General features: G+C 45.3%; 1 protein-coding gene across 1 annotated transcript in view; it reads left to right on the top strand.

Annotated features, from left to right (window-relative positions):
• Positions 1–6,193: 6,193 nt before the first annotated feature.
• Positions 6,194–24,472, top strand: part of NFIC (nuclear factor I C) — an 829,310-nt gene continuing 811,031 nt past the window's right edge. Inside the window, exon 1 of the mRNA XM_069649459.1 lies at positions 6,194–6,353. Within this exon, the coding sequence (XP_069505560.1) occupies positions 6,351–6,353 (3 nt within the window). The 5' untranslated portion in view covers positions 6,194–6,350. The remainder of the gene's footprint in view (positions 6,354–24,472) is intronic.

Genomic DNA, 24,472 nt, shown 5'->3' with positions numbered 1-24,472 from the left:
ATTCAAAAGCTCCAAACACTACAGAATAATGCCCTAAGAGCAGCACTAGGCATAAATAAGAAAACTCACATCTCCTCCTTGAGACGTCAACATAAATGGTTATCTACATCTAACAAAATACTACTAAAAACGCTCTCCTTGACACATAAAGCCCTTAACAACGCAGCCCCCAGCTACCTCATAGATAAACTCCAGAGAAGAACTTCTCCCAGACCTACCAGAACTGGGAATACTAATTGCCTGACTATTCCCAAATATAAGCTTACTACCATTGGGGGTAATAGCTTTACTGTTAAGGCAGCTAAAAGTTGGAACTCATTGCCTCAGGAGCTGAGAGCAGACCAACCCTACTTACATTTCAGGAAAAATGTAATAAAACATATCACTGTTACGGATCCTTAGTCTCCCATTACCCTCAGAGGACTTGCCCACTCCCACAGAGACTTGGTCATCCTGCAGTAACAGCTACCATATTACTTTTGAGTTTTGCATTAATCTCTAAAGACCTTGTGCATTGTGATCCACTCGGGAGCCCAGTATCTTACAAAGGGCCCCACGTGGCACACTCATCCTTTGTACAGTGCCTACTGCTCATTTATTTAATTTCATTGGCTATTTTTTTCTTCGTCCTATTTTGTACATTATATATATCCTGTATTCAGGTAAAAAACTGTATATTTTGCTATCATGTAAATATTGTAACCTGTGGATACGAAACTAAGTCTTGCATTTCCATTTTGCTGCGCCCTTTTACTCACGAGTCTGGTGCGCTTAACAAATTAATAAATAAACAAACAAACAAACAAACAAACTTAGAGCCCTAGCCACATCGGGCATGGATGAGGTCAAATTCCAATTTAAGAGGTCCATGATCTGTCCCCTCTGGTTAGTACTAGAGGCTCAATCAATCCAGATGTGTAAACGGTTACACGCACACATACATACATACATACAATGATGAAAACTTTGGCAAACCAATCGCCACCCCCCACTTGAATAACGCACTGATGAGCCAACTGTTCTAGGGTGCCCCCTGCAAAGAGAGAAATAGACGATAACCTGCTATCTGAAACCAAACACAAAATGATAAAAGCACAGCATTGCACTGGTGATGAAGAGAGAAGGGTACCTGTATTGACACAGAATGATGTGTCGTACCTAATAGTCCCTCAGTGAACTCAGGCATGGTTGATAGGCATCAGATAGTCAATGTTTGCGCTGAGCTGGTCCCAATTACAAATGGTCCCTTTAAGCGAGGTCTGGAAAGGTCCATCAAACTTGTAGCCTTCTCTAAAACAATCCACCTACGAGGGGACTCCAGCAAAACGTATTGCTTGGAATTCAGAACCTTTTCAGCTGAGAAGAAGCGTGTTGTGTATAAATGGATTCTAAGCTTATTAACCTTACGTAGGGGCATTACTTTCATTCAATGGCATGGACAAAAATCCTCTTCTTTCCACACATGTTCTGAGTCACCTTCATCAGTGAATGTCCAAGTTTAAACTTTGCACCACCCCGATTCCCGATATGTCGCTCCAGCACCACAATCATCACACTCTCCACCTAACCAGAGGTCTGCTCCCACCTGTTTTCTCCCTTAGTTACTTGTTGATCCTTTGCTGCCAAATTGCCTGTCCACCAGCCTCCTCCCCCAATGTTAGATTCTCTCCCTTGCATCTACGCTCCCCTCACTGGGTCCTTCCCCCAATGACTTGTAGCGGGTTATATTACTTCCAAAAGCTAGGTCTGTGCTCAATAAACACCCTAATAATAATATTCCTTCTGAAATGGTCCATGGAATCCACTCCATTCAGCAACGGGGTCCCACACACCAGAAGAAGCTGCTGCTCACTGCAGCCATGAACATACAATTGATGTTTCCATCCATAATGTGTAGAAGGTACAACACCAGGCTTGTTTCTGAGAGTAATTATAATAACCCATTAAACAGTGAGTGTGAACTAGGATTTAGGACCCGGGTTAGGTGACGGAGTAAAATCTGTGTCCTGCTCCAATGTTGGGTTGTCTACCTCTCACATTGTGGAATCAATTCCCAGTGAAAAGTGAAAGTGTGACTTTCTCTTCCAAGGCATAGAACAGTGTGTCTACCAGCGCCCCCTATTTCTAGACGGTGCCTTACTTTTTATGGGATTACAGGGTCATATGCTGTACACGAGGGAGCAGTGTGTCATACCCCAAGGTATAGGACGACCTTTGGGTCACATCGTTACTGGGGAGCCTTAGATTGGGCACGTGAGGTGGTCCTCCAGCTCTGGACTCCGGCGCGGGGCCTCCGGAAGCATCTGCCTCTTCACCAACGGAGAGAACGGGCTCCTCAACATCTGTAACAGGCGACAGCTTGGCTTGATCTGAGGACATACAAGACATGTATCTTTAGGACACGCCTCAGGAAGCATATTTAAATCAATCTAGATCAGGATTTTTTCTAACATGTTGGCAAAGAGATGATCACCCCGTAATGTGATAACATTGTCTATGAGATTGTAAGGCCCCCCTCTACTGCCTTTGAGCCTTTGTCATAGGGTTGGGGGGAACTGGGCAATGTTACCAGACAGTTACATTTACAAAGGCTATAGCCTTACATTACAGTTACAAACAGGTTATACAACCTACTGCACTTGGGGACAGTCACACTATTTTCCTCTGCTAGGAAGAATTGAGGTGGTGTTATGCTAGGTGTCTGCATTGCCCTTTTCCATCTTGACCTTCATTCAATTCGGTATTCTTAGTCATTACTAGATCAGCACTGGATGAAAGTCGGCTATACCCTTACTCAGCCCTACAGACAAGGGGTGTGTCGACCACTTTTATTCCCTACAAATAAGCAAATACTCAACAAACAAAAATATAGGGAGTACAAATACTCCCAAAATAAACAGGAAAGACACGCAGAACTGTGTGCCCCTGCTCTCAGCCACAGAGCTGAATTGATGTGTTTGGCCGACAGGAAGAAACTATTATTACTGCCTGCTCAGAAGAAGTAAACCCGCATCTTTTAATGTGCATAAGTGATTCGATGCAAAGAAATAATGATTACAAGAACATTTCCTCTTTCAAGTTAAAACCGTAATTTTACTCATTTATAACATACTCCCATTGGGAATTGGACTTGCATGTTCACTCCCATAAAGATCATTTTACTCCCTACTTTAAAAAATAGGGAGTGAAATAATCCTACTTCCAAATCTTATCTAATCAAGCCCCACTAGAACCCATTTCATGTAATAGGGTGCCAACCCCACTAGAACCCGTTTCATGGAATAGGGTGCCAGGTGTTAACATTTCATACAATGTAGGACACAGGCTTTCATTGTATACAGAAGGATGAACACCAACCATATGCCCCTCTTCTTTCCTCTATTTTTCGGTTCACGGCTGGTCACATTCACCAATCACACAGTCTATTCTTGATTTTGCTGCTCTTGGCCTCTAGGCGTGCAAGTCCCAGTATCACTCTTCTGGAGTTGGTTTGGTGGGAGACATTAAATGCAATTCCTGAAAACAAAAAGCCTCCCCTCTTGAAAGGGGTTCACTTGAGCACATTACAAGTGCATCACTCAACCAGACGATACCAATGATTACTATGTATGTATATTTCTTAAAACTTCCTTCAAGTAAATACATGTGGCTGTTAAAGGCATCTTTGAATGTACCCTCACATTATTCTGCACTCCAGATATGTGATCCATGCCGGATGGATCATCCCTTTACCTACACCCTGCCTCCACTCTCTTTGAATCTATGTGTGTCTTATATTTTCCCTCTTCCCCTTCCCCTATCCACTACCTTTACTCCCCCACCCTAACCCAGCTTCCTCTGCTACCCACGGTGGGGGCACAATACACCAGTCTCCAGACTAGCATTTGTGCTTTAATAGTCCTACAGGTGTCATTGGGCGAATTGGCAAAGTTATTACTTCACCATTTCTGTAATTTCACTCTTCTCTAAATAGCATGTCATTGCTAGACAATATAACAAAATGGAGCAACCTCACAAGGAGGAAAGCAAAAGCTGGCCCTGGCATTGTTCGTACTGTGACCTGCAGGTTCATTTTAGACCTGAGCAGCCAAACCATTATTTTTATTTTATTTTATTGTTTAAAGCTCTGACCTAGCTCAAAAGCAGAGGATCTCTGTACAGAGCATGAGTAGCCAGCATTTGGGCTGACATCTTTTAACAGTAGCACAGTACTGTGAGCTGAGGTCTGTGCGTCGGTATGTGCATCCATTGGGATTAGTCCATGGACAGGTGTTGTTGAGAGATTTGCTCACCGAGCTACAGGGGTGATGAGTACGCTGGTGCTCCAGAGCCCGGGCACCCCACCTTCCACCCCCTTTCATTCACCACTTTTTGTTTTTAGTTTGTTTCCCCGAGTGAGGGAGATTATGACCATATGCGGGTCCTTTGCTTACTGTGCCACAGGGAGTCAAGCTGTGCTTCACTGATGAAGCCCAAAAAGGCTTAAACATGCCTGGGTTGCTTGAATTTTGTGCTGAGGGGGCGTAGTCTAGCAGTACTGGCTGGCCTTCTCCCATTGGTGGCAGGGTAAGACTAATTTGCAGGTAGTTGGTCCCATTCTGCAATGGGGCAGATCGGACAAGAAATGATATTGAAGGTGCCCGGGGCAATGCCAGAGGTTATGATTTATCCAAAAACCTTCCATCCATCACTTGGTTTTAACATTTTCAAACTGGCCAGGGGATGTGGCTTCCTACCGAGCTCTGGCTATCTTCAAGCGAACAAAACTTTCTGCCTCTCTCTGAGGCCTATTCCCAATGCAGGGAAAGACAGTGCTTGAAACAGAATGCGGCTGGGTCCTGCAGACACAAGCACAGAGGCACGTCGTGTTCAGACAGTAACTCGAAACAAGCAGCTTTCAAACAACAGCAAGAAGACAAAAGCCTGGCGTGTTTACCATTGCCTGAGTCCAGGGGCATTCTACAGGGCGATTGCTGGCTGCCTCGCTAACTCATACCAGATGCACTGTTCACTTAGATCCAGTGGTAAAGTGTACCAAACAAAGTACTGGAACTGCTGTCTCTCGGCAGGGGAGAGGGTAGGCGGAAGCATAGGGCAACACGTGACATGGTGTTGCAGCCGGGCCACTGTAATAGTCTAAGTGACTAGTAACTAAGGCTCCTATTACAACTTTACACTTGCACAGGGACACAAAAGGACAAATCCTCTGTATAGAAGGGTGAATAAGGTCGTAAAAATTAGGGGAATGGTAAACAGAAAAGAATAAAAAGTAGTGGAACACCGCTCCTGACCGTTCATGCTCACTTCGATCACTGCTCAGATCCTGATTCTCAGAAAATCATTAGAAGTCTGTAAGCATCTCAGATCTTCTCCATCTGATTCATTCTCAGGGATCCTGGAGACATCTCTAAATTGTATCTGGTTTTAGGCTGTGTGGACCAGGTGTAAGGTAGGAGGTGCAAATCTGAGATTCCCAGAGGGAACTCCTGCTGTGATACCACGCAGGTGCCTGAACACAAGGCCCTTTGTGGCTACTCTACAGACCGTGACGCTCCACTGCTGCTGTTCTCAGAGGCCACGGATCTGTTCGAGCCTTTCGTACACCAAGTTCTGCCCCCTCAAATCTCAGACCCCCGACACAACCGGGGCCTAAACTACACCACCATTGCGTCCAGGTTTTACCACTGCTACCCATGTTATGCTTGGACTGCCCATGGCATGCCCAGATGCCATGTTTCTGCACCACGATGCCCAAGATTTCTTTTGCTGTCTAGAGATAACACATATTATAGTGATGCTCTGCTCTACAATGCTGGGTACCCACCTCTAAACTATTATACCTCTTATCCGTAAGAGCCCGAGCTATGTCACCCACGTGCCAGGGTTCTGCCCCTTCTACCGAGGCCATGCCCCATACTATAGTTTCTGCAACGGTATCAATAACTAGGGTGGTTTAAATACTGAGATAGCCAGGCACTGACCCACACACGCAAATCTGAACTACGAATGCCCTGTGTCACGCGCACAACCCTACAGCACACTCCCACACACACGGATATTTTCCGTCACTTTCCACACGTGACGTCCGTGTGTCCACCTGGTCTATTATCACCCCTTCAGACAAGTACTGACAGCCAGCCCCCCTCCCTGGGTGAAAGATGGGAAGGAAGCTGTTCAGCGTGCAGAGGAAGAAGAGCCAGGAGTCAGGGGGCACAGGAAGCTCCCTCCTGCAGGGCGGGGGGAGCGAGGCCGCACTCCGCAGTCCCCCAATGGCTCCGCAGGCGGCTGTTCTCGGTGCCCGGCGGGCCTGATGGCCCCCTGCAGCCGCATCGCAGCTCAGTTGCAGCAGCATGGTAAGGGTTCGAAGGGCAATGTGTCTGGAGGGAGGGGTCTACACGGAAAACTGGGGAGGGGGCGGGATGCTTGCTGCTGGATGGCTACTCGTGTATCCGGGGGAGGGGCGACATTTCCAGAATATCTGCGCAATGGCTGGGGGCGGTGGGTTGTACAGGAAACGGGCGTACACGGCTATCTGCGTAGGGAACGGACGGTGCTGCCACCAGCAGACTATCGTGGGGTTAATGACTTGGGGCGGACGCCCTGTAAAATGAGCTACGAGGATGGGGAGCTAACCGAGAGTATAGGCCAGGGGAGAGGGGATGCGGAGGGGCTTCTAGTGCTAGTTGATGCAAAACCGGCGGTAGGGTTGTGTGACTCTCAGGTGACGCAGGCGAATAGTAGGATGGACGGTGCGACCGGGGAATTTGTGAGGCAGTGGTTCTATTGAAGGGTTCGTGTCCGAGTTATGCGGGGGTCGGGGGGGACGTTAGATGAGTCCCTGGGCATTTTTATTCTAGGAGGCAGGTGTATTTTATAAAGCGTTGTTTATGAGAAAGGGGCTTGGGGGATGTATAGCCAGTGGGGATCTGGTCGCTGTTGCTCTGTCAGCGGAAACTCTGTGGGCCAGATTCACAGAACGTTTTCCTATGGGATTGCTCCATTATAAAACACTTCTGTGTGTAGCCGCGGATCTTTTCCAGACCTAGCAAACACCCCTGCTACCAACGTGTGTTGGTGGCAGCTCAGCTTGTCAGATCCTTCTGTGAGGCAAAGGTTTGTGTACCCCGGTGTACGTGCATGAAAGTTGGGGAGTTTTGTCAGCAGAGGGTTCTTTGTTTACAGAGCACTGTGCGAGGTGCTTTGACAGGGGGGTCCCTCAGAGAGAGCTCAGTCTGTTGAGCTCTTTTCGAGAGTTCTCGACCTAGGTCGCTTAATCTATTGGAGTGTCTGTGAGAGCTCTGAGTGTTAAGGCAATTTTTCTGAGGACAGGGTTGTTGTGACCTCAGCACGACAACACAAGGTGCATGCTGGGTCACATGTGGATTGCCACATGTGCTAGTGACGGAGTCAATAAAAGGGCCGATCGGTTTCCCCCTCTGCAGTGGTAAAGACACCAACCCTGGTATCTGTGTCTTCTTGCAGCCCGACGCTGCCAGCTGCACCATGGCCCTGCTAGGCTGCCCTGCATCGCAAGGCACCATCAACACGAGGGGGCCGTCCTCCCGGCCCCATAACATCTGGCTACCAGGTCTCCAGCCCCGCGCTAGCACCAGTCACCAGAGAAAATAAAAAGGAGGAGGTAGCGAGAGGCGTGTCTGCGCGCCCTGCAAGAGGAGCCGGGCTATGCCGAGAGAGGCCCGAGAGCCGCTGTCGGAAGACAGAGCTCGGCCCCCACTGGGGTCCCGCAACAGCACTCACCTTCAGGTAGTCCAGGCTCTCCCACTGCAGACGCGGCGCGTGGGTGCTTTACTTGAGGTACATGTTACGTAGTTGTATACAGTAAAAAATATGCAGTAAAGAATACAGGGTACATTGAATTATACAGTGGAATATACAAGTCAAAAAAATATACGATTATATACACAGTATCAGACATTTACAGAATATACAATCTTGTTAGGAACATGGTAGGAGCTAGTAGGACTGCTACTAGCTAAGTATAGCCAGTAGCCTAAGAGTGGGATCTACCAAGGCTCTGGGCATAGTTGAGTGAGAGGCAAAGGTCTATACATCACAATAGGTCAGTTTGGATATTATTGGTTGTTTAGTTTGGTTGCAGGAGTAACCAACATTTTATTTTGTTCCGAAAGAAGAGGAACACAGTGTCAGTTTTTAGAGTAAGTGGGAGTTTCTTCCAAGTTTTGGGTGCTAACATACTGAAGCTGGAGCCTCCGGCTTTGTTTAGTTTAAAAGAAGGAATGTTTAGGCAGTGTGAGTAAGTAGATCTGGTAGGCCTCGTGGATTCTCTCCTGGAGAATATATTCATTAGATATTTGGGCGCTGAGTTATTGAGGCATTTGTGGATAATCATGAGTGTTCGGAAGGTGATCCTGGCTTGGATCGGAAGCCAAATGGCGTTTTGTCTAGTTTGTGTCATGTGGCTGGAGCGCAGAATGTTGAGTGCAGCCCTGAGAGCATTGTTTTGTAATACTTGAAGTCTGTGAAGATTCTTTTAACTAGTGCCCAAATGGAGAGTATTGCAGTAGTCCAGTTTGGACATTATGAGGGCTCTGGCCAAAGTGAGACAGCTATTGGAGTTAAGAAAAGGTCGACAGGCATTAATTAATTTAGAGGTGTAAGCCGCGGATGAGGTAGTAGCATTGATTTGTCTTTGGAGGTTTAAGGCAGAGTCTACATTCATAAGATTGCCATCAATAGAGAATGAGGAGTATTTGGGGCCTAGTTTGCTGAGTCTTAGATTAGAACCGATGAGGAGGATCTCTTTTTTTGTCGTTGTTGAGACAAAGGCCATGGTTGGCCATCCATCCCTGTATTTTGCTGTAAATTTAGTTGAGAAGAGTAGTGTCAGATTGGTAGTTGCCAGATAGAGTGATGAGAATCTGCGTATAGTCTACATAGTTCGTGTATATTATGCCTAGCTCATCAAGATGGTCAAACAGTAGCTTTGTGTATATGTTATAGAGGGTGGGTGATACACAAGAGCCTTGAGGGACTCTTGAGGTGATGGGTGAGGGTATGGCTGAGGCAGAAGGGGAGAAGACCATCGTGGATCTGTCTGCCAGGAAGGAGTTGACACAGGCTGCCGCTTGTCTAGAAAATGAGGCAGCCAAAGTTAGATGGTTAGTTAGGATGTTATGGTCGACTAGGTCGAATGCTGCCGATAAGTCCAAAAGTAAGGGAAGTGCCGGTTTACCGTTGTCCCTAGCCTCATTCATTTGGATTTTCAGGTCCAAGAGGGCTGTTTCTGTCCCATGTCTTGGTCTGAAGCTCGGTTGTCTGAGGCCCAAGAGGTTGTTGGCTTCAAGGTGAGTTTGGATTTGGATATAGGCAGCCTTGTCTAAGATTTTTAGAAGAAAGGGCACTGTGGTGATTGGTCTGAAGTTAGTTGGGATATTTGGGTCAAGATTTGGCTTTTTGATGAGCGGCATGACCCAAGCGTCTGAGATTTTTTGGGACGGTACATGAGGCAAAGGAAGCGTTAATAAAGGATGTAATAAAAGGTGCAAATTCTTTTGCACCTTCTTTTATGATGGAGGCTGCGTATATAGCCTTGACACCTGGAAGGCTTCAGGCTTCTGATGATAGTTTCGACCTCAAGATGGGTGACAGGAATATATTTGAAGGTTGTATTTGAGGTGGTAGGTGAGTCAGATTGGGACCTTTGCTTAGAATGCAGAAAAATGGGGCTATTCGTTTTGGTAGGAAGCGCAAGGCTGGCCCTTTTTGCTTCAATTTTGGTTTGGGGTGTGTCATTTTATTGAGAAGAGCCTTTTGGATGTTGGTTCTCCAGAGCGCATCTTTTTTGCAAGAGTCAGGTGGGCCAATAGGAGATTCTAGTTCTTTAAGGATTGAGAAAAGCTCCTTAGTATTGGATTTGGCGTTAAAAATTCTATTGTTATAGCTTTCCCTTTTAGTTTCTAGGATAGCTGTTTTATAAATGGTGGAGGCGCTTATAAATTTGTCCTTATTTAGTGGTGTATTTTTTTCCATGCCGCTTCTGTGTTTCATTTTGTTTTGCGTAGTGTTTTCAATTCAGGAGTAAACCATTTGTTGAGATGTGCTGCAGGTTTGGCTTTCCTAAGTTTGAGAGGTGCTAATTGGTCTATGGTGGCCGGTAGGTTCTGATTATATAGTTCTACCATGGCGGCTGGATCTAGATCCGAAGGCAGCTGTTGCTGAATGATAGGTTGGATCAAAGGGAGTATGGTTTCTAGAGAGATTAGGCAGTTGCTTCTGGTTCACGCAGGTGGAGCTTGGGTATCCTTTGAGGATATACATTTGGAATATAGGATTGTGAAGGATATGACGTGGTCAGACCAAGCACAAGGAGTGTTGGATGATATTTTGGTGTCGCAGTTGAAGTCCGCTACCCAATCTAGAGTTCTGCCTTTGCAGTGAGTTGGGTCGGAAATCCTTAATGAGAAACCCAGTTCTTGGAGAGTATTTTGGATAGCTAGAGCGTTGGAGTCTAAGTTATTGTATAAGCCTACATTTAAATCACCTAGGAGTAGTATTTGTGAGTTAGATTTTGTATTTAGTGTGAGGAGGCTGGTAATGTCATTCTCAAAGGATGTAAGTTGGCCAGGAGGTCTATATATAATGTGGATGAGAATCGTCTGTTCTGCTGAAAGTGGGAGTTTCACTGAGAGGAGTTCACCAGATGTAAACAGGGTATTAGGGCATTCTCTGGTGGCTAGGGAGTTTTTAGCAATGATAGCTACCCCTCCTCCTTTCTTAGAGGTTTGATCGGTCCTGAAGGTGGTATAATCATCTGGGACTGCTAGCATCAGAGCCATGTCTCTGTGATAGCCAATAGGTCTAAACCATTGGATATAATCAAGTCAGCAATGTCTAATGCATGGGAAATTAGTGACCTTGCGTTGATAAGGGCTCCCTTGATAGTGGTGCCTTTTAGGGGAGCATCAGATGTTTTAGTTGGAGTAAGAGGGGGAGGTGATGTGTCGATGATAGAAGTTTGGGTGAGCCTCTATGATTTGTGTTGGGGAACGAGACCTGATGTAGTTTGAGATCTGGTGTTTCTGAGGGAGATCAGATCTGGTGCATTTGAGGTGCTGTAGGTAACAGACATGGTGGGGCAATGGGTCCAAGGGCAGTGCTTACGAGGCTTGAAGGGCAAGTTATCTGAGATTGGTGAGGCGAGAGCGATATTGAGAATGCAGATCATACATAGAAGTAGGACGGAGAGCGAATGCTGCGTGCTAACAGCAAGGGAGGAGATGTACTCCTTTGGGTGTAGCAGAGATGTTCTTAAATTGCCAAAGGAGTGGGAGAGGGAAATGGGTGCAGTTATCCTAGAACTGTATTAGAGTTAATGCGAGATGTGAGTAGGTTAGTATCAGGTAGCCTGGGTGTTATGCTCGGACTAAGTACACTGCCTTATGACTAAGCGTTCTGGAAATAGTGCATGGTGTCAATATTATGCTCTGGGATATGATTAGAGCTTGGGTGAGCTGAATACAGTATAAGGTGGCAGGCTGGTGACGTGCTCGACAGGATAGCTCAAGATCAAATGGTCTAGATGCATTAAACACTTACATAAAGGTTGATGTAATACACTATGAATTAAGGGCAATATTTGGCAAAAAGCAAATGTAATACACAGTAGTAAGATTAAAAAATCAAGTGGGCTAGGCCCAGATAGTTAGTGATAACTAGGCTAATGTAGTACACGATACAATGGAGGCAATTTATGTTAGAGGGCTAGTACAGCACACAGTAGCATGGCTGGCAATCAAATAGGCTAAATGCATTAAATTAGTACTAGGTAAGTCACTGTGATACACGATAGATAGAGTGCAATATTTGGTGAACTGCTAATGCAGTACTCAATGATAAGGCAGAGGTTCAGATAGGCTAGGCCGGGTTAATTAGACAATCAATATATTATTTTTTATCAATGCAATATCCTGCTTTAGATAGCCTGGATGCGAGGCAGGGGGAGTTGAACAAAGGTAGAGAGGTAGCTGCCAGGGACCTGATATATCAATAGGATCTATAGCACGCCATGCCCAGCAAAAAGATACATGTTGCAGGAAGCAAGTGTGCCTTATTGGCCGTAGGTTAGGGCATCTAGAATATGGCCACAATGAGGTTGCCAATCGCATTATGAGTGAGGCAGGCAAGTGGATGTGGCCAGGCCGTGGGTCAGTACTTATCAAATTTTGTGACGGTATATCCGCAGGTCGAACGTGCGATGTTAATTCGAGAAGGTGTGTACAAGGAGAATGCATCAGCTGTAGTAAGCTGTCTGGTCAGGAGTTCTGGAACAAATAGAGATGGAAAAGCTGCTTGCCTCCCCGAGGCAAACAGGGTCTTGGTCTATGTCTTCGCAGGTAGGCCGGCGTTTCCGCCTGCCGCAGATGTTGTTTGTAGAAGAAGAGCTTTCGTTACCTAGCAACTAGGCCACGAAGCCATAGCCTCCCTAGGGCCACGATTCGCCTGACATTTCTTGGTCAGGCGGAAGATTATACGGCGGGGGTCAGGCAGATCGAGCGCTTCAGCAAGCTCGTAGTTTGACTATGGAAGCACAATGGAGTTAAATTTAACAAGCTCAAGGGGAGCTGGTGTGCTGTATTGCAATTCCTCACCCTTATGGACTGCTGGTGGCGCGGTGCACACGGTGGGAACGTGTGATGGTGCTGCTCTCATCTGCAGCTCCTAGATGCACCTGGAAGGGGGGGATAAGGACTCCTGCCCTCTTCCCTCGGTGCTCACTGTATTCTTAATTACTTTTTAATGTTTTAACAAATCATTCCCTAAAATGTGCAGTTGGTGACGGGGTGAGTAAGGAAATTTGCAGATTTGGGGGTAGGGAGAGGGGGGCAAAGAGAGCATACCTAGTTTGATTCAGGAATCCAAACAAATCCGTCACACGAGTCAAAAGTTATTAACAATTCATTTTTTGGGGTTTCCTATTGGAGTCCGACTCACCTTAACTATAGGGTGGCAACCACCGCCCTATAATACACATTATGCACCCACCGCCACTGAGTAGAAGCTGTGGTCTTTAGTGGAATGATGATATTGACTCACCCTGGATTCCTGGACAATTGAACATCTTTAGGGAAATTCTACCAATCTTTTTCTTGGGTCTCTATCAAATTCTCTAGAACAGTTCGCCTTCCTTCTGAGGCATTCGCATGTCCTCCTGGTCTTTCCCATTGGTGAATTATGCACTCAGCCGTTTCTTCTTCCCTAGGCGTAATATCACATGATATAATTGGCTTTCCGTTTCTCAGTCAAGCTGGAGTGCTTGATAATTTAGTTCACCAACACATTGATAGTTTTTCTTGCGACCCGCACACACTGCACGTACATTTTCATTTTTAAGAAAACACTATTTTCACCTCAGGACTTAGCCCCCAAGGTGTTAATAGCAATAATGCTTATGGCAGCGGGCTGGATTGGCCGGTAACAGCATCTGGGCAGACCTAAATGCCTTTGCGTCTTGGTCCATGAGCTGTTAACAGCCTATCCAGCCCACCCCTGAGGTTGTTATTTCTATGTTAGCACCCTGGGGTCAAGCACCAGCCAATCAGATGTCAAGGGATGTAGGCTACATCCTATGATCATAGAACACATTCCATCCTGTGGCCAGCACCTTTCTCCCTGAGTACCAGTTGCTTCACCATGTAGTGGTGCCCTGACGGGCTCCCCCACCTCCTGCTCCCTCCTAAATCCTCTGCCCACCCAACCTGCACTTACCTTCTGTGCTGACCTCCGCTCCACATTATTCTTGGACTCCGCCTCCAGCAAGTCACGAAAATGGAAGACAAGCTCAGCGCAAAACCCATCTTCCATTTCTATGACAGGGCCCACTGTGATCTATACGCACACTAGGGGTGACATATTTTTTTTTGAATGGCTTGCTGTTGGCTCGTCACTTTGCTTGCGCTTGTAACTTGGGGCCCTGGCTATATTGTTGAGGTGGTATGGCCCTAAGCGGCTAGCCGACCCTGTGGGTACTGGCCCGTCGCCCAAGTTAAGGGGCAGAGCGCAGTGAGGGTCCCTTAATGAGTATGACAGTGTTAATAGCGAAAGGGTCAGCAGACCACTAAAGGTTATATCACCATCAACTCTGTGTAGATCCCTACACGGTTGGTAAAGATGTCTTTAAAAAATACATACCTTTCTTACGCGGCCCGCGCCTCGCAGTGCTGCTGTCAACAAGTCCGTTTTCCATGTTGGCGCATTCACCAGAAAACCGGCCTCAGCTGACAGCTTCACTGAATGGTACTGGGCTGCGTATGAACAGTACGTTTATTTTCTTTTTCTTTAAAAAAAAACTCCATTAGATCCCATGTGGGAAGCTACACGGGTGCTAAGTGGTGAAGTGGGAGTGGGAAAGCAAAGGGGCTTTGGCCACCAATGTTACTCGGAATGCAGGATTGTACTAGAGAATACAGCCCATGTTCTGAGCATCCTGATTGGACAGCACCCACTCCCATGGTGCTTATGTGCAATAGTAAAATTACCTCATCTCATACCTTGAAGCTACATAGCCATGTGTTTTTGACATGCCAGGAATTCTGTTTCCTTTGAGAATTTTGTATATTTTTTATGCTGGGTTATTTTATTAACCCCATGTATTTCTGAGATTATAGAAATGTTATGGCAGATGAGAGCTCCAAAGTACGTCCTTCTTGGCCGGCAACCATCCCTAAGAAATTCGTACTTTTTTTTAACCATTCGATAAGACCATCCGTTTGGTGATGAAATATGGATGTTTGTAGGGTTTTGATTATTTAAAATTCTTTCATTGCTCCCATGGTGCATTATATTCCATGTATGCCTTAGCTCATTCACATTTCAAGTGGAATTCTGACCTTGGTGAAGTAAGGGAGTACAACCTTCGGTGGTGTTTTGAGTGGTATTGCAGTGTAATGGAAATCCTCCTGTGTAGTAAATTGCGTATGCCAGTATGACCAACATATAATTTAACCCACTTTTTTATGGTTTAAGCGATCCAATGACATGCATAGATATTCATTCAAATTGGCTGTTGATGACAGGCAGGTTTGTAAAGCAACCTCAGGATATACTTGTTGCTGGTATTTTGCATATCTCGCAGGCCTGCTACTATTTACTTCTCATACTGTCTATCCCAGGCCAGTATAAGAGATTTAATATTTGGCCTTGGCTACTCCCAAGTGTCCTACAGTGAGATGAACAAGGTCCATATCGAATACCATATAGTGAAACAGTTTTGGAACCAATGCTGTCAGAAAGACTGGCCATCGCCTTTGGGATCTGGGTCCGCACAGGAAGGATGTCCTTGCTTCCCCGTGGAGAATACCTTAACATTCTCCATGTTGTCTGTATAGGTACTGCTCTGTCCAAAAGCATTTTTTGAAAGGTGGGCCGTTGTGGAGGCAGGTGGGATAGGGGACTCCTACCCTTCAGAGCTATTTGCGGATCTCATGTATTTATTAGGACCTGGTTTGTCTGTGGGTGACTGTTAAGATGTATTTCTAAACTCTGATCTGGTGGGTAGAAGTTTAGGAAGCCACCCTAGTTTAGTGGAACAGGGGAATCTTCTGGACAAATCGGACCAATCTATGGTAGCTTGGCAGGCGGTCAAGACCAAGTCCAAGGAGGGGTGAGAGTGATCGGAAGCCCACAATGAGCACACACAGTAAAACTCCACAGATTACCCTTAGACAGATGTATATCGAAAATACATTTATTATAGGCCTTTATAACCAAACACAATTAAACGACAGTTTTCAGGAAAACAATTACCACACATGCTCATTCACTATGTAACATTTATACTAAATGCGATTAGCCAGAGGATGATGATGGGGGGGGGGGAGAAAATAACCACAACCTGTAACAGAAGGGGGTTAGATCAACACATATATCAGTTTTAGAAAGTCCTTCATCAACAATCCCTAACTTATGTAGTCCATCCCTATGAAGTGAGGTGCCTAGTTAACAACGCACCGTCGTGCGTAAACGAAAAAGCAGGTTCTCTTCAGGGGGCTGTAGCTGCTCAGGAAGGGGCTTGAGGCAATGAAGAATAAGTTCCTATTCCTAGAGAAGGGTCTGCCCTTGCAGATAGAGAAACTTTTGGTGTTCAGAATAGCTGAGGAGCGCAGGCTTTCCCAGCCAAATTGAGGATCTTTTAAGGGATTCTCATGTGTAAAAAGGGATGGCTATGCTAGGGGACCACTGGTAAGTTATGCAAGTACTCACCAAGCCTCGAAACCGTCCGGATCAAACTTCATCAATCTAGCCCACTTCACACAATGGTGTTAATCCCACAGTTTCAGGACGCTCCGGCTCTGAGCGGCTGCGGCACGGGACGAATGTCTGTAGTGGGACAGTAACCTTTACTCAGCTCTCGAAAAAAGGAGAAGGATAGTTCCAGTAGTAACGTCTCAGGACACGGTAGGCAAGGACTGCAGGTGATTTCAGAGATGGTCAGCACAGCAGGGTGACACAAGAACCGCAAATACTCGCTGCGTGGTGCACTCTTGTAAAGTATTGGCGAGAAAGGGCCCAGGACCACAAGCTAGCGATTACCAGAGTCTCAACTCGGAATGGCAGAGTTCCTGTGTGATACTCTGGGTTCAAGCTGGTCAGTTCACTGGATGGCCCAGGAAAACTTCCAAAGAGGCACTTTGCAGGAGTAAATAGAAGAAGCCCAGAGTAGTTCCCACTACTCCAAAGGAGCCAAGCGCACTTGCAAGCCTTCTTGGTTCGATAGAAAAACAGGGGTCCCACGTGACAACAGCAGTGTCAAAGTGCCAAACCTTCCAAGCACGTCACCGGCGGTTCCTCGAGTCTGCTTTCTTGTTGAGGATACTTGGCTCCTTATGAGGTTTGGTGTGAACCTCAGTAGATAGAAATGGAATGGATGCAGAGCTCCTTCTCTTGTCCAAGATTCAGTTTGCGCTCAAATCTCAGATAGCCAATTAAAGATCTTCTCTTGTGCATGCACACCAGACGTGGGCCAATCGTGGCCCACAGTGGTTCCAGTCATTCATGGCTACCAGACATACTGGCACCAGTAGTGTGGATTGGGACCAGACAGTCCCAACCCTCTTCCTGGCCACTAGCACACTTGAAGATGCAGTTTTTGCAGGAGGCTGCATGCCCAAATAAGGAATACCTGGGTCTCTCGACCTGGGGGTAGGCAAAGGGACAAAATGGCCATAGGACAGAACAAATGACTTCGTGGCATGGCCATTTTCACATAGACTTACATAATAGCCTGGCACCAGCATCAGTGAAGTTCTTCTGTGCTTGTTTGGATCAGAGTCTAATATTCCCATAACATATGGGACAGATCAGGACTTGGCTGCGCTGCCTCTCTGAATTAAGCACCTGCACTGTGCTTGGAATGCCCTACTTGGAGGCAATTTACAGATCTATTGCTCACACGGTTTCTGAACATTGATTAGGGGGATAGGCTTGGTATGGGCTTATCCATTGTTTGGACTTCTGGGTCAGATCCATTTGGATCCCACCTTTTGACACCTTGTGGGATTTGATAATGATGAACGCAGACTAGAAAGTGGATTATAAAAAGTGGTTGCTGTCAGGATGTTTACAACTCTACTCTGACTGTACACTTTTCAGTGGCCCTTAGGAACCCTGACCACAAGTTCCAGCATGCAACAGTTCTTTGTGGTTTCACTTTCTCAATGGTAATTAGGAACTTTAACCTCAAGGTTCCAACGTGCAAAAGTTTGTTGTTGATTCACTTTCTCAGATGTTTGAAAGGTGCTCTTGGTATTCTATCTCAGGTCCCAGTGTGCAGCTTTAGCCCTGGCATTCAGTAATATACGCTTGAGACAAGGTCCTCAGGAGCAAGTTCTCCAAGATCCAGCATATAAACTCTACTTTACAACGTGTCCTTCTCAATGCACACTAGGAATTCCTACTCTTAGTTCCAGAGTGCAACTGTTCGTTGTTGATTCACTTTCTCTGATGTTTGAAAGGTGCTCTTGGAATTCTGACTCGGGTCCGAGTGTGCAACTTTAGCCCTAGAGCTCAATGATATACGCTTGAGTCAAGGTCCTCCGGAGTGAGTTCTCCGAGATCCAGCATATAAGCTCTACTGTACTATGTGTCCTTCTCAATGCACACTAGGAACTGCTACTCTTAGTTCCGGTATGCAACGTATCTTATCACTTTGTTTCATAGGCCTTATACCATTAGAGCTTGACTCCAGTGGTTCCTCCTTGTCTACATGAATACATGTTATTTAAATAGATTAAGATTCATCTGGAAGTAATCACTTTGATTTGTGGGACTGAAAGATAGTCCTTTATTCAATGCTGTAGTTAAATCTGATGGCAATTCTAAGCCCGTTAGGTTAAGGACTAGGTTTTGTAATTTCTTAATCTATTTAAATTCAGTAGACTATTAAAGTTGAAGAAATTCTATGCCACCCTAATAGAAACAACAATAAAACCTAGTCTGGACAAAAAAACAACCGTCAGAATTAACAGTACTGGATACAGAACATATATTGCTTTGAAAAGGAGAAACTGAATGCAGGAAATAACATGTATTCTGTATGAATGAAATACAGAGCAACAGCAAGAATCTTCAGCTGTCTCAAAAATAAATATTGCTTTGAAAAGGAGTGCTTTGTAAGAAATTTCTTTTGAATTGAACATGACTATAAACTCAAAATGTACCTTTGAAGCGCACTTATTATCTCTGTTGCTAACTCTAATTTTATTTCTCGACACTGGTCAGTCGCAGTGATACAGAGAGAAGGTGCTGCAAACAATCTTGAATATATACTAACCACAACAGGAAACTCGCCATAATTGTTCAGACTGGTCTCAACTTATACTTAGGAAATAACAACAATAATGGCTGAGCCCTGAATTTTGGACTATACACAAACAGGTACCCATCTATAATGGATTTACGGTTCAGAAAAAGGGAACAAGAAGCGGATGAACTTTTCTTGGGCCAACAAAACCCAAGTACAGAAAATGGGAACAGAAATATCAAATCTCTTAAAAAAGCATTTGAATAGTTAGAAAACTTATCAAAGAAAGAGCTCTCACGTTGGTGGGAGATGGCCACCCTAGACAAATATCTAAAAGTAGGAAGAATTCCTCGAGGATTGCGTATCTGCATCTTTCCTGCATTTGAGGAAGATGTAGATGATTTGAAAGAATGGGAAGAGCTATTACCAACGACATCTCAAGAAATGATTCATAAAATTATTCTGAATACAAAAAAAGCCTGTGCCAAACTTTTACAGGAAATTGATGCAATCAAAGACACAATAGAAAAGATGAATCTACCGGAAGCAAGTTTCAAAAATTATCAAATTCTGGATGACTATTTGCTTAAATTTGAGAGCGAAATTAAAATTAAAAAACAACAAACATTTCAACGCGATGAATTGGACTACAAATTTAAAAAGGGTCTACACATTTCAAAACAAATTCAAAACAAGACAAAATATTCCTAAAAAATCATCAAGAAAATATCTGACAAGCAACCAATACAGCTTGAATCCACCTCAGGAGCATCAGAACAGGAAAGCGATAATGAAGATCAAATAGAAATACAACAAGAAGGTACTAAGACATCAGACAGCACGGCACCATATTCTTTTTTAGAAGAATATCAAAAACACAGACAGGCACGATCCTATCCACTTTACAAAAGTACCCAACAATTAAGAAACCAACAGCTACAATTTGGAAACACAAATAGTGGCCAACAAAGAGGGGCAGAAGGGGGAAGAAGAGATCAAACAGGAGAAAACACAAACACAGGGGTTCAAACAAGATCCCAGAACCCACAACGGAAGAGACCATAACTCACACCTCATCAGAGCGAGATGAATCACAAAACTTAGTCCTTAACCTAACAGGCTTAGAATTGTCATCAGATTTAACTACAGCATTGAATAAAGGACCATCTTTCAATCCCACAAATCAAAGTGATTACTTACAGATGAATCTTGATCTATTTAAATTCAGTAGACAAATAAAGTTGAATAAATTCTATACCGCCCTAATAGAAACAACAAAAAAAACTAGTCTGGACAAAGAACAACCGTCAGAATTAACAGTACTGGATACAGAACATATATTGCTTTGAAAAGGAGAAACTGAATGCAACAAATAACATATATTCTGTATGAATGAAATACAGAGCAACAGCAAGAATCTTCAGCTGTCTCAAAAATAAATATTGCTTTGAAAAGGAGTGCTTTGTAAGAAATCTCTTTTGAATTGAACATAACTATAAACTCAAAATGTACCTTTGGAGCGCACTTATTATCTCTGTTGCCAACTCTAATTTTACATTTAGCAGGTTCCTGAATACTCTGAGGCAAAGGAGATAATAATCATTTGTCAAGGCCCTCCTTGTTTGGTTGTGTGGAGTAGTAAGATTGGAAATCTAGCCTTGATGTGCCAAGTTGACAATTTAGAGGAGATTCGCAAACAAGTTACTCTAATTTACCCTTGGTTTAAAACTGGAGAGGGATACTCAATTCACAAGAAGTTACTATGAGTGACCCCAACTCCTATAAAGTCAGGAGTAAGTCATTGTAACATCTCTATAAATGAGCACTTTTGTATTTAGAACACATCTTGGCATGTAGTCCATTTATTGCAAAGGAGCCCCTCATCCCTTGGGGGGGGGGGGAGAAATGGGCGATGGAGTGGAGGAATAAGTTCAAGTTTTACAAGGAAATGCAGACTGTGCCTCATGGGGTTCTGAGTCACCCAGCCTTGTGCCAGTGGACATCCCTGGATGTAGGATGCTAGGTAAGGAGGCTGCATTTGTTTGGTGCATTGAAGAGAAAACATGGTAGGTAACATAGTATAAAAGAGAAGTGAAGTACCTTTGCTATTTGACCTCGCCCCCTTCCCCGAACATTCAATTTAATGGAACTATGACATGCAGAGCACAGATTTCAGGTACATGCCTCGTATGTTGTGGCATGGCTTGGCATGTTTGAAGTGAATGCTGATTTAAACACATATTTGAAATGGGGGAAAAACACAGTGAAAAGCACTTGCTTCTTCAAATACTCAAAAGCATTAATTAAAAATGTCCATATCTTACAAATGTTGGTGATGGGGCGTAGTGTCCTGTGCGTTTCCAGTATTGGTTGTGTCTGCGTTGTTTTTTTCGTAAGTTTCTGTCTGTAACACAATTTATATATCCTTTGTTTAGGAATTATATTTGTCTACATATCCTAGGGTGTGTCTGTATTGGCCTTGCTCCTTTGTAAACCTATATACATTTAGCAAGTGTTGTTTAGTGCTTTTTAAAAAAGCAAGTGATCCTTACAAAGTTACTAAAGCAAAAAGTGTAAAGATCGTTTTTCTGTCTCTTTACTATTAAATGTGAGGTACTTAATGTGTTCTCTTCCATAAGTTGTTATCTCCGACTTGTTATAACAGACTTCCATAAGTCTGTTTTCTCAGGTCATGGCAACCATGGCCTGAGATAACAGTAGTTACAGACGCCTCACTCACGGGGTGGGGAACACACACCAATGATCTGACAGTCGGCGGTCGTTCGTCTCCATCGGAGTCCAAACTACATATCAATCTTTTGGAGCTGAGGGCAATGCGTCTTCCACAAGAGAGGACCTACTCTTACGTCCCGTCCCTTTTCCTCCAGGCTGCATGGGTGTCCCTTCCAGGGGACGGGAGACTGAGCCTTTTTCACTGGGGAAACCTTCTTCCCCTTTGGGTTTGGAGGCGCGCAGTATCCCCTCCCACACCACCCCCCCAACTTTTCAACATACCAAGTTTTGAGGTTTTGCGGGTTATAGAAGCTGCGGAGAGAACATTCGAATACCATTTAGTTATTAGTCATACAATTTGACATAGTGGGGTCAGACTGATTCTCAGCAGGTTGGGAGCCGAGCTAGGTCCCTGGAGATGGTGGTGAGGTTTGTGAAATGGTGGCGTTATAGGTTGTACTTTACAGACGCATGGAGATGCAGTCATCGTCAAGAAGAACTGCGGTCCATTCCTGTACAAATTCCGACATGGTATCATTTGTTATCGCTGTGAGTTTTTCATAAGTGAAGATCGACCTAAGTTTGCAGAGCCATTCTTCCTTGGATGGAGCTAGAGCACTTTTCCACTTTTGGGCTAGTGCTAGCCTCCCTGCTCTCAACATAGCCCCAATAACCCTCGGAAATGCATTCTGTTCTGTCTCCCGCATAGGAGTACCCAGGAGGATTTCCAGTGGGAGTAGAGATGGGCAGTACCCCTCTATATCCTTAATCCAGCTGAGCAATTCCGACCAGTACACCTGAATGACCGAACATCCCCACCACATGTGAAACCAAGTGCCTCGTTGCTTACATACCCTAGGGCAAAAAGGGGATACCTCTTTAAACATTTTGGACAGGGTTGCTGGAGGGCGATGCCATGAGTGGAGTATTTTGAAGCTGTGTTCCATGGCAGCGGTATACAGTGATCCCGTGAAAATACGTTTAAAAATTGCCCTTCATGTGTGGTCGTCCAGCGTCATGCCCAGCCTTTCTTCCCATATTTGTTTGAAGGGTTGTCTACCCTCCAGGTTCGCCGTGATCAACGTACTATAGAACTAAGATAGGGAGCCCTTCCGGGATGCGCTTTTGGCTAGGACATTTCCAAAAGGAGTGAGGGGGGCGTTTAAAGTTGTCGGCCCACCGAGGATGGGTCAGTATTCCCTTCAAGCGTAGGTATTCAAAGATTGAGGGGGTTTGTCACCCAGTGCCTCGGTCAGTTGGTCGTATTCTATGAAGCCCGCCTCGCGAGAGAGTTGAGCAACCCTCTCCAAGCCCCTATGTGACCATGATTGGGTATCTCGAAAGCCCTTGGTGCCTAGGTTGATGGGGGGGGGGGCAACAGCGATGTTAAAGGGGATGGCCAGGATGACAGCAGTTTATTGTCCTTGTTCGGTTTCCAGGATGCCTAGAGGGCCACTAAGGTGGGGTGTGTTTTGAGGTGGGAGGGGAGGGCTTTAGAGGGGGCCCATAATAAGTCCCTGACTTTTTTCGGGTGAGTGTGGACGTCCTCAATATAAGTCCAATACGTCCCCATGTCATTCCTCGTGTGCTCTAACATTACCCGGAGCTGGGCTGCTTTATAGTATAGCCTAAAGTCCGGGAGACCGAATCGACCATTAGACTTTGGAAGAGTCAGGGTAGAAAATTTGACTCTTGTTCTTTTACCGTTCCAAATGAACTGGAGGACTCGGGACTGCAGTACATCAAAGAAGGCATCAGTGATCACCACAGGGAGGGCTGCTAAGAGATAAAGTAGGCGGGGCAGGATGTTCATTTTTACCGTAACCATATGCCCAAACCAAGAGAGTGTAAGGGGTGCCCATCGTTTGAAGTCGCTACTGATCTTAGCCAAGATCCCCGGAAAGTTGCACTGATAGAGTTGTGACAGATACCTGGGAATGGTGGTGCCCAGATACCTGGTGGCTACCCGCTCTATTCTTACTCCCAGTATTTCGGAGTTACACCGGATATCATTGTCCCCGGGACCCATGGGCATAATGCTAGATTTGGACGTGTTTACCTTGAGCCCCGAAAAAGTGCCATAATAGCTTATAAGACCGAATAATCGGGGTAAGGAGTCCTGGAGGTTGGTCAGGTAACCCAGGATATCATCTGCGAACAGCGAGAGTTTAAAGTCGCAGTCGCCACACCTTATCCTTGTAATTTCTTGGTCAGCTCTGATCGCTATAGCCAGGGGCTCCATTGCCAAAGCATATAGAAGAGGTGACAGGGGACATCCCTGTCGGGTGCCCCTAGAAAGGGCCAGAGGCTCTGAGGTTCCGCCATTGACCAACACTCTCGCTGAGGGGCCGTTATATAGTGCTGAGACTCATCCACAGAAATTATCCCCCAGACCCATCTCTCAAAGAACTTTACCCATATAAGGCCACTCGACACGGTCTAATGCCTTTTCTGAATCTAACGAGAGAAGGTAGCCCTCCACCCCCTGCCTTGAAGCCTCATGCATGAGATCCAGGGTCTTCCGTATGTTGTCTGATCCCTGACGTCCCGGGATAAAGCCCACCTGATCTCCATGCACTAGGAAGGGGAGGAGTTTCGCCAGTCTGTTTGCTAAGAGTTTGGCCAAGATCTTAACATCGGTGTTGAGGAGGGATATAGGGCGGTATGATTGGCACTGGAAGGGGTCCTTCCCCTCTTTGGGGAGTACTACAATCAGAGCGGACATCATTGTGGGTGGGAGGGAGCCCTGTTCCAATGCTGAGTTGAACATTTTGGCCTTAAACGGGGCCAGCGTTAGGTCTTGTAAAACTTAACTGTATACCCATCATCCCCCAGGGCTGTACCGCTCTTCAAAGAGGATATGGTGTCTATTATCTCTTGGGGGGATATGGGGAGTTCTAGTGAATCTGCCTTATCGGGAAGAAGGCCCGGAATCGGGAGGGAGTCTAGGAAGCTGTCAAT

This window comes from Ambystoma mexicanum, chromosome 1p (assembly GCF_040938575.1).
Source record: "Ambystoma mexicanum isolate Mex_15411 chromosome 1p, UKY_AmexF1_1, whole genome shotgun sequence".
Taxonomy (NCBI): domain Eukaryota; kingdom Metazoa; phylum Chordata; class Amphibia; order Caudata; family Ambystomatidae; genus Ambystoma; species Ambystoma mexicanum.
This window is presented reverse-complemented; position numbering and strand designations above follow the sequence as displayed.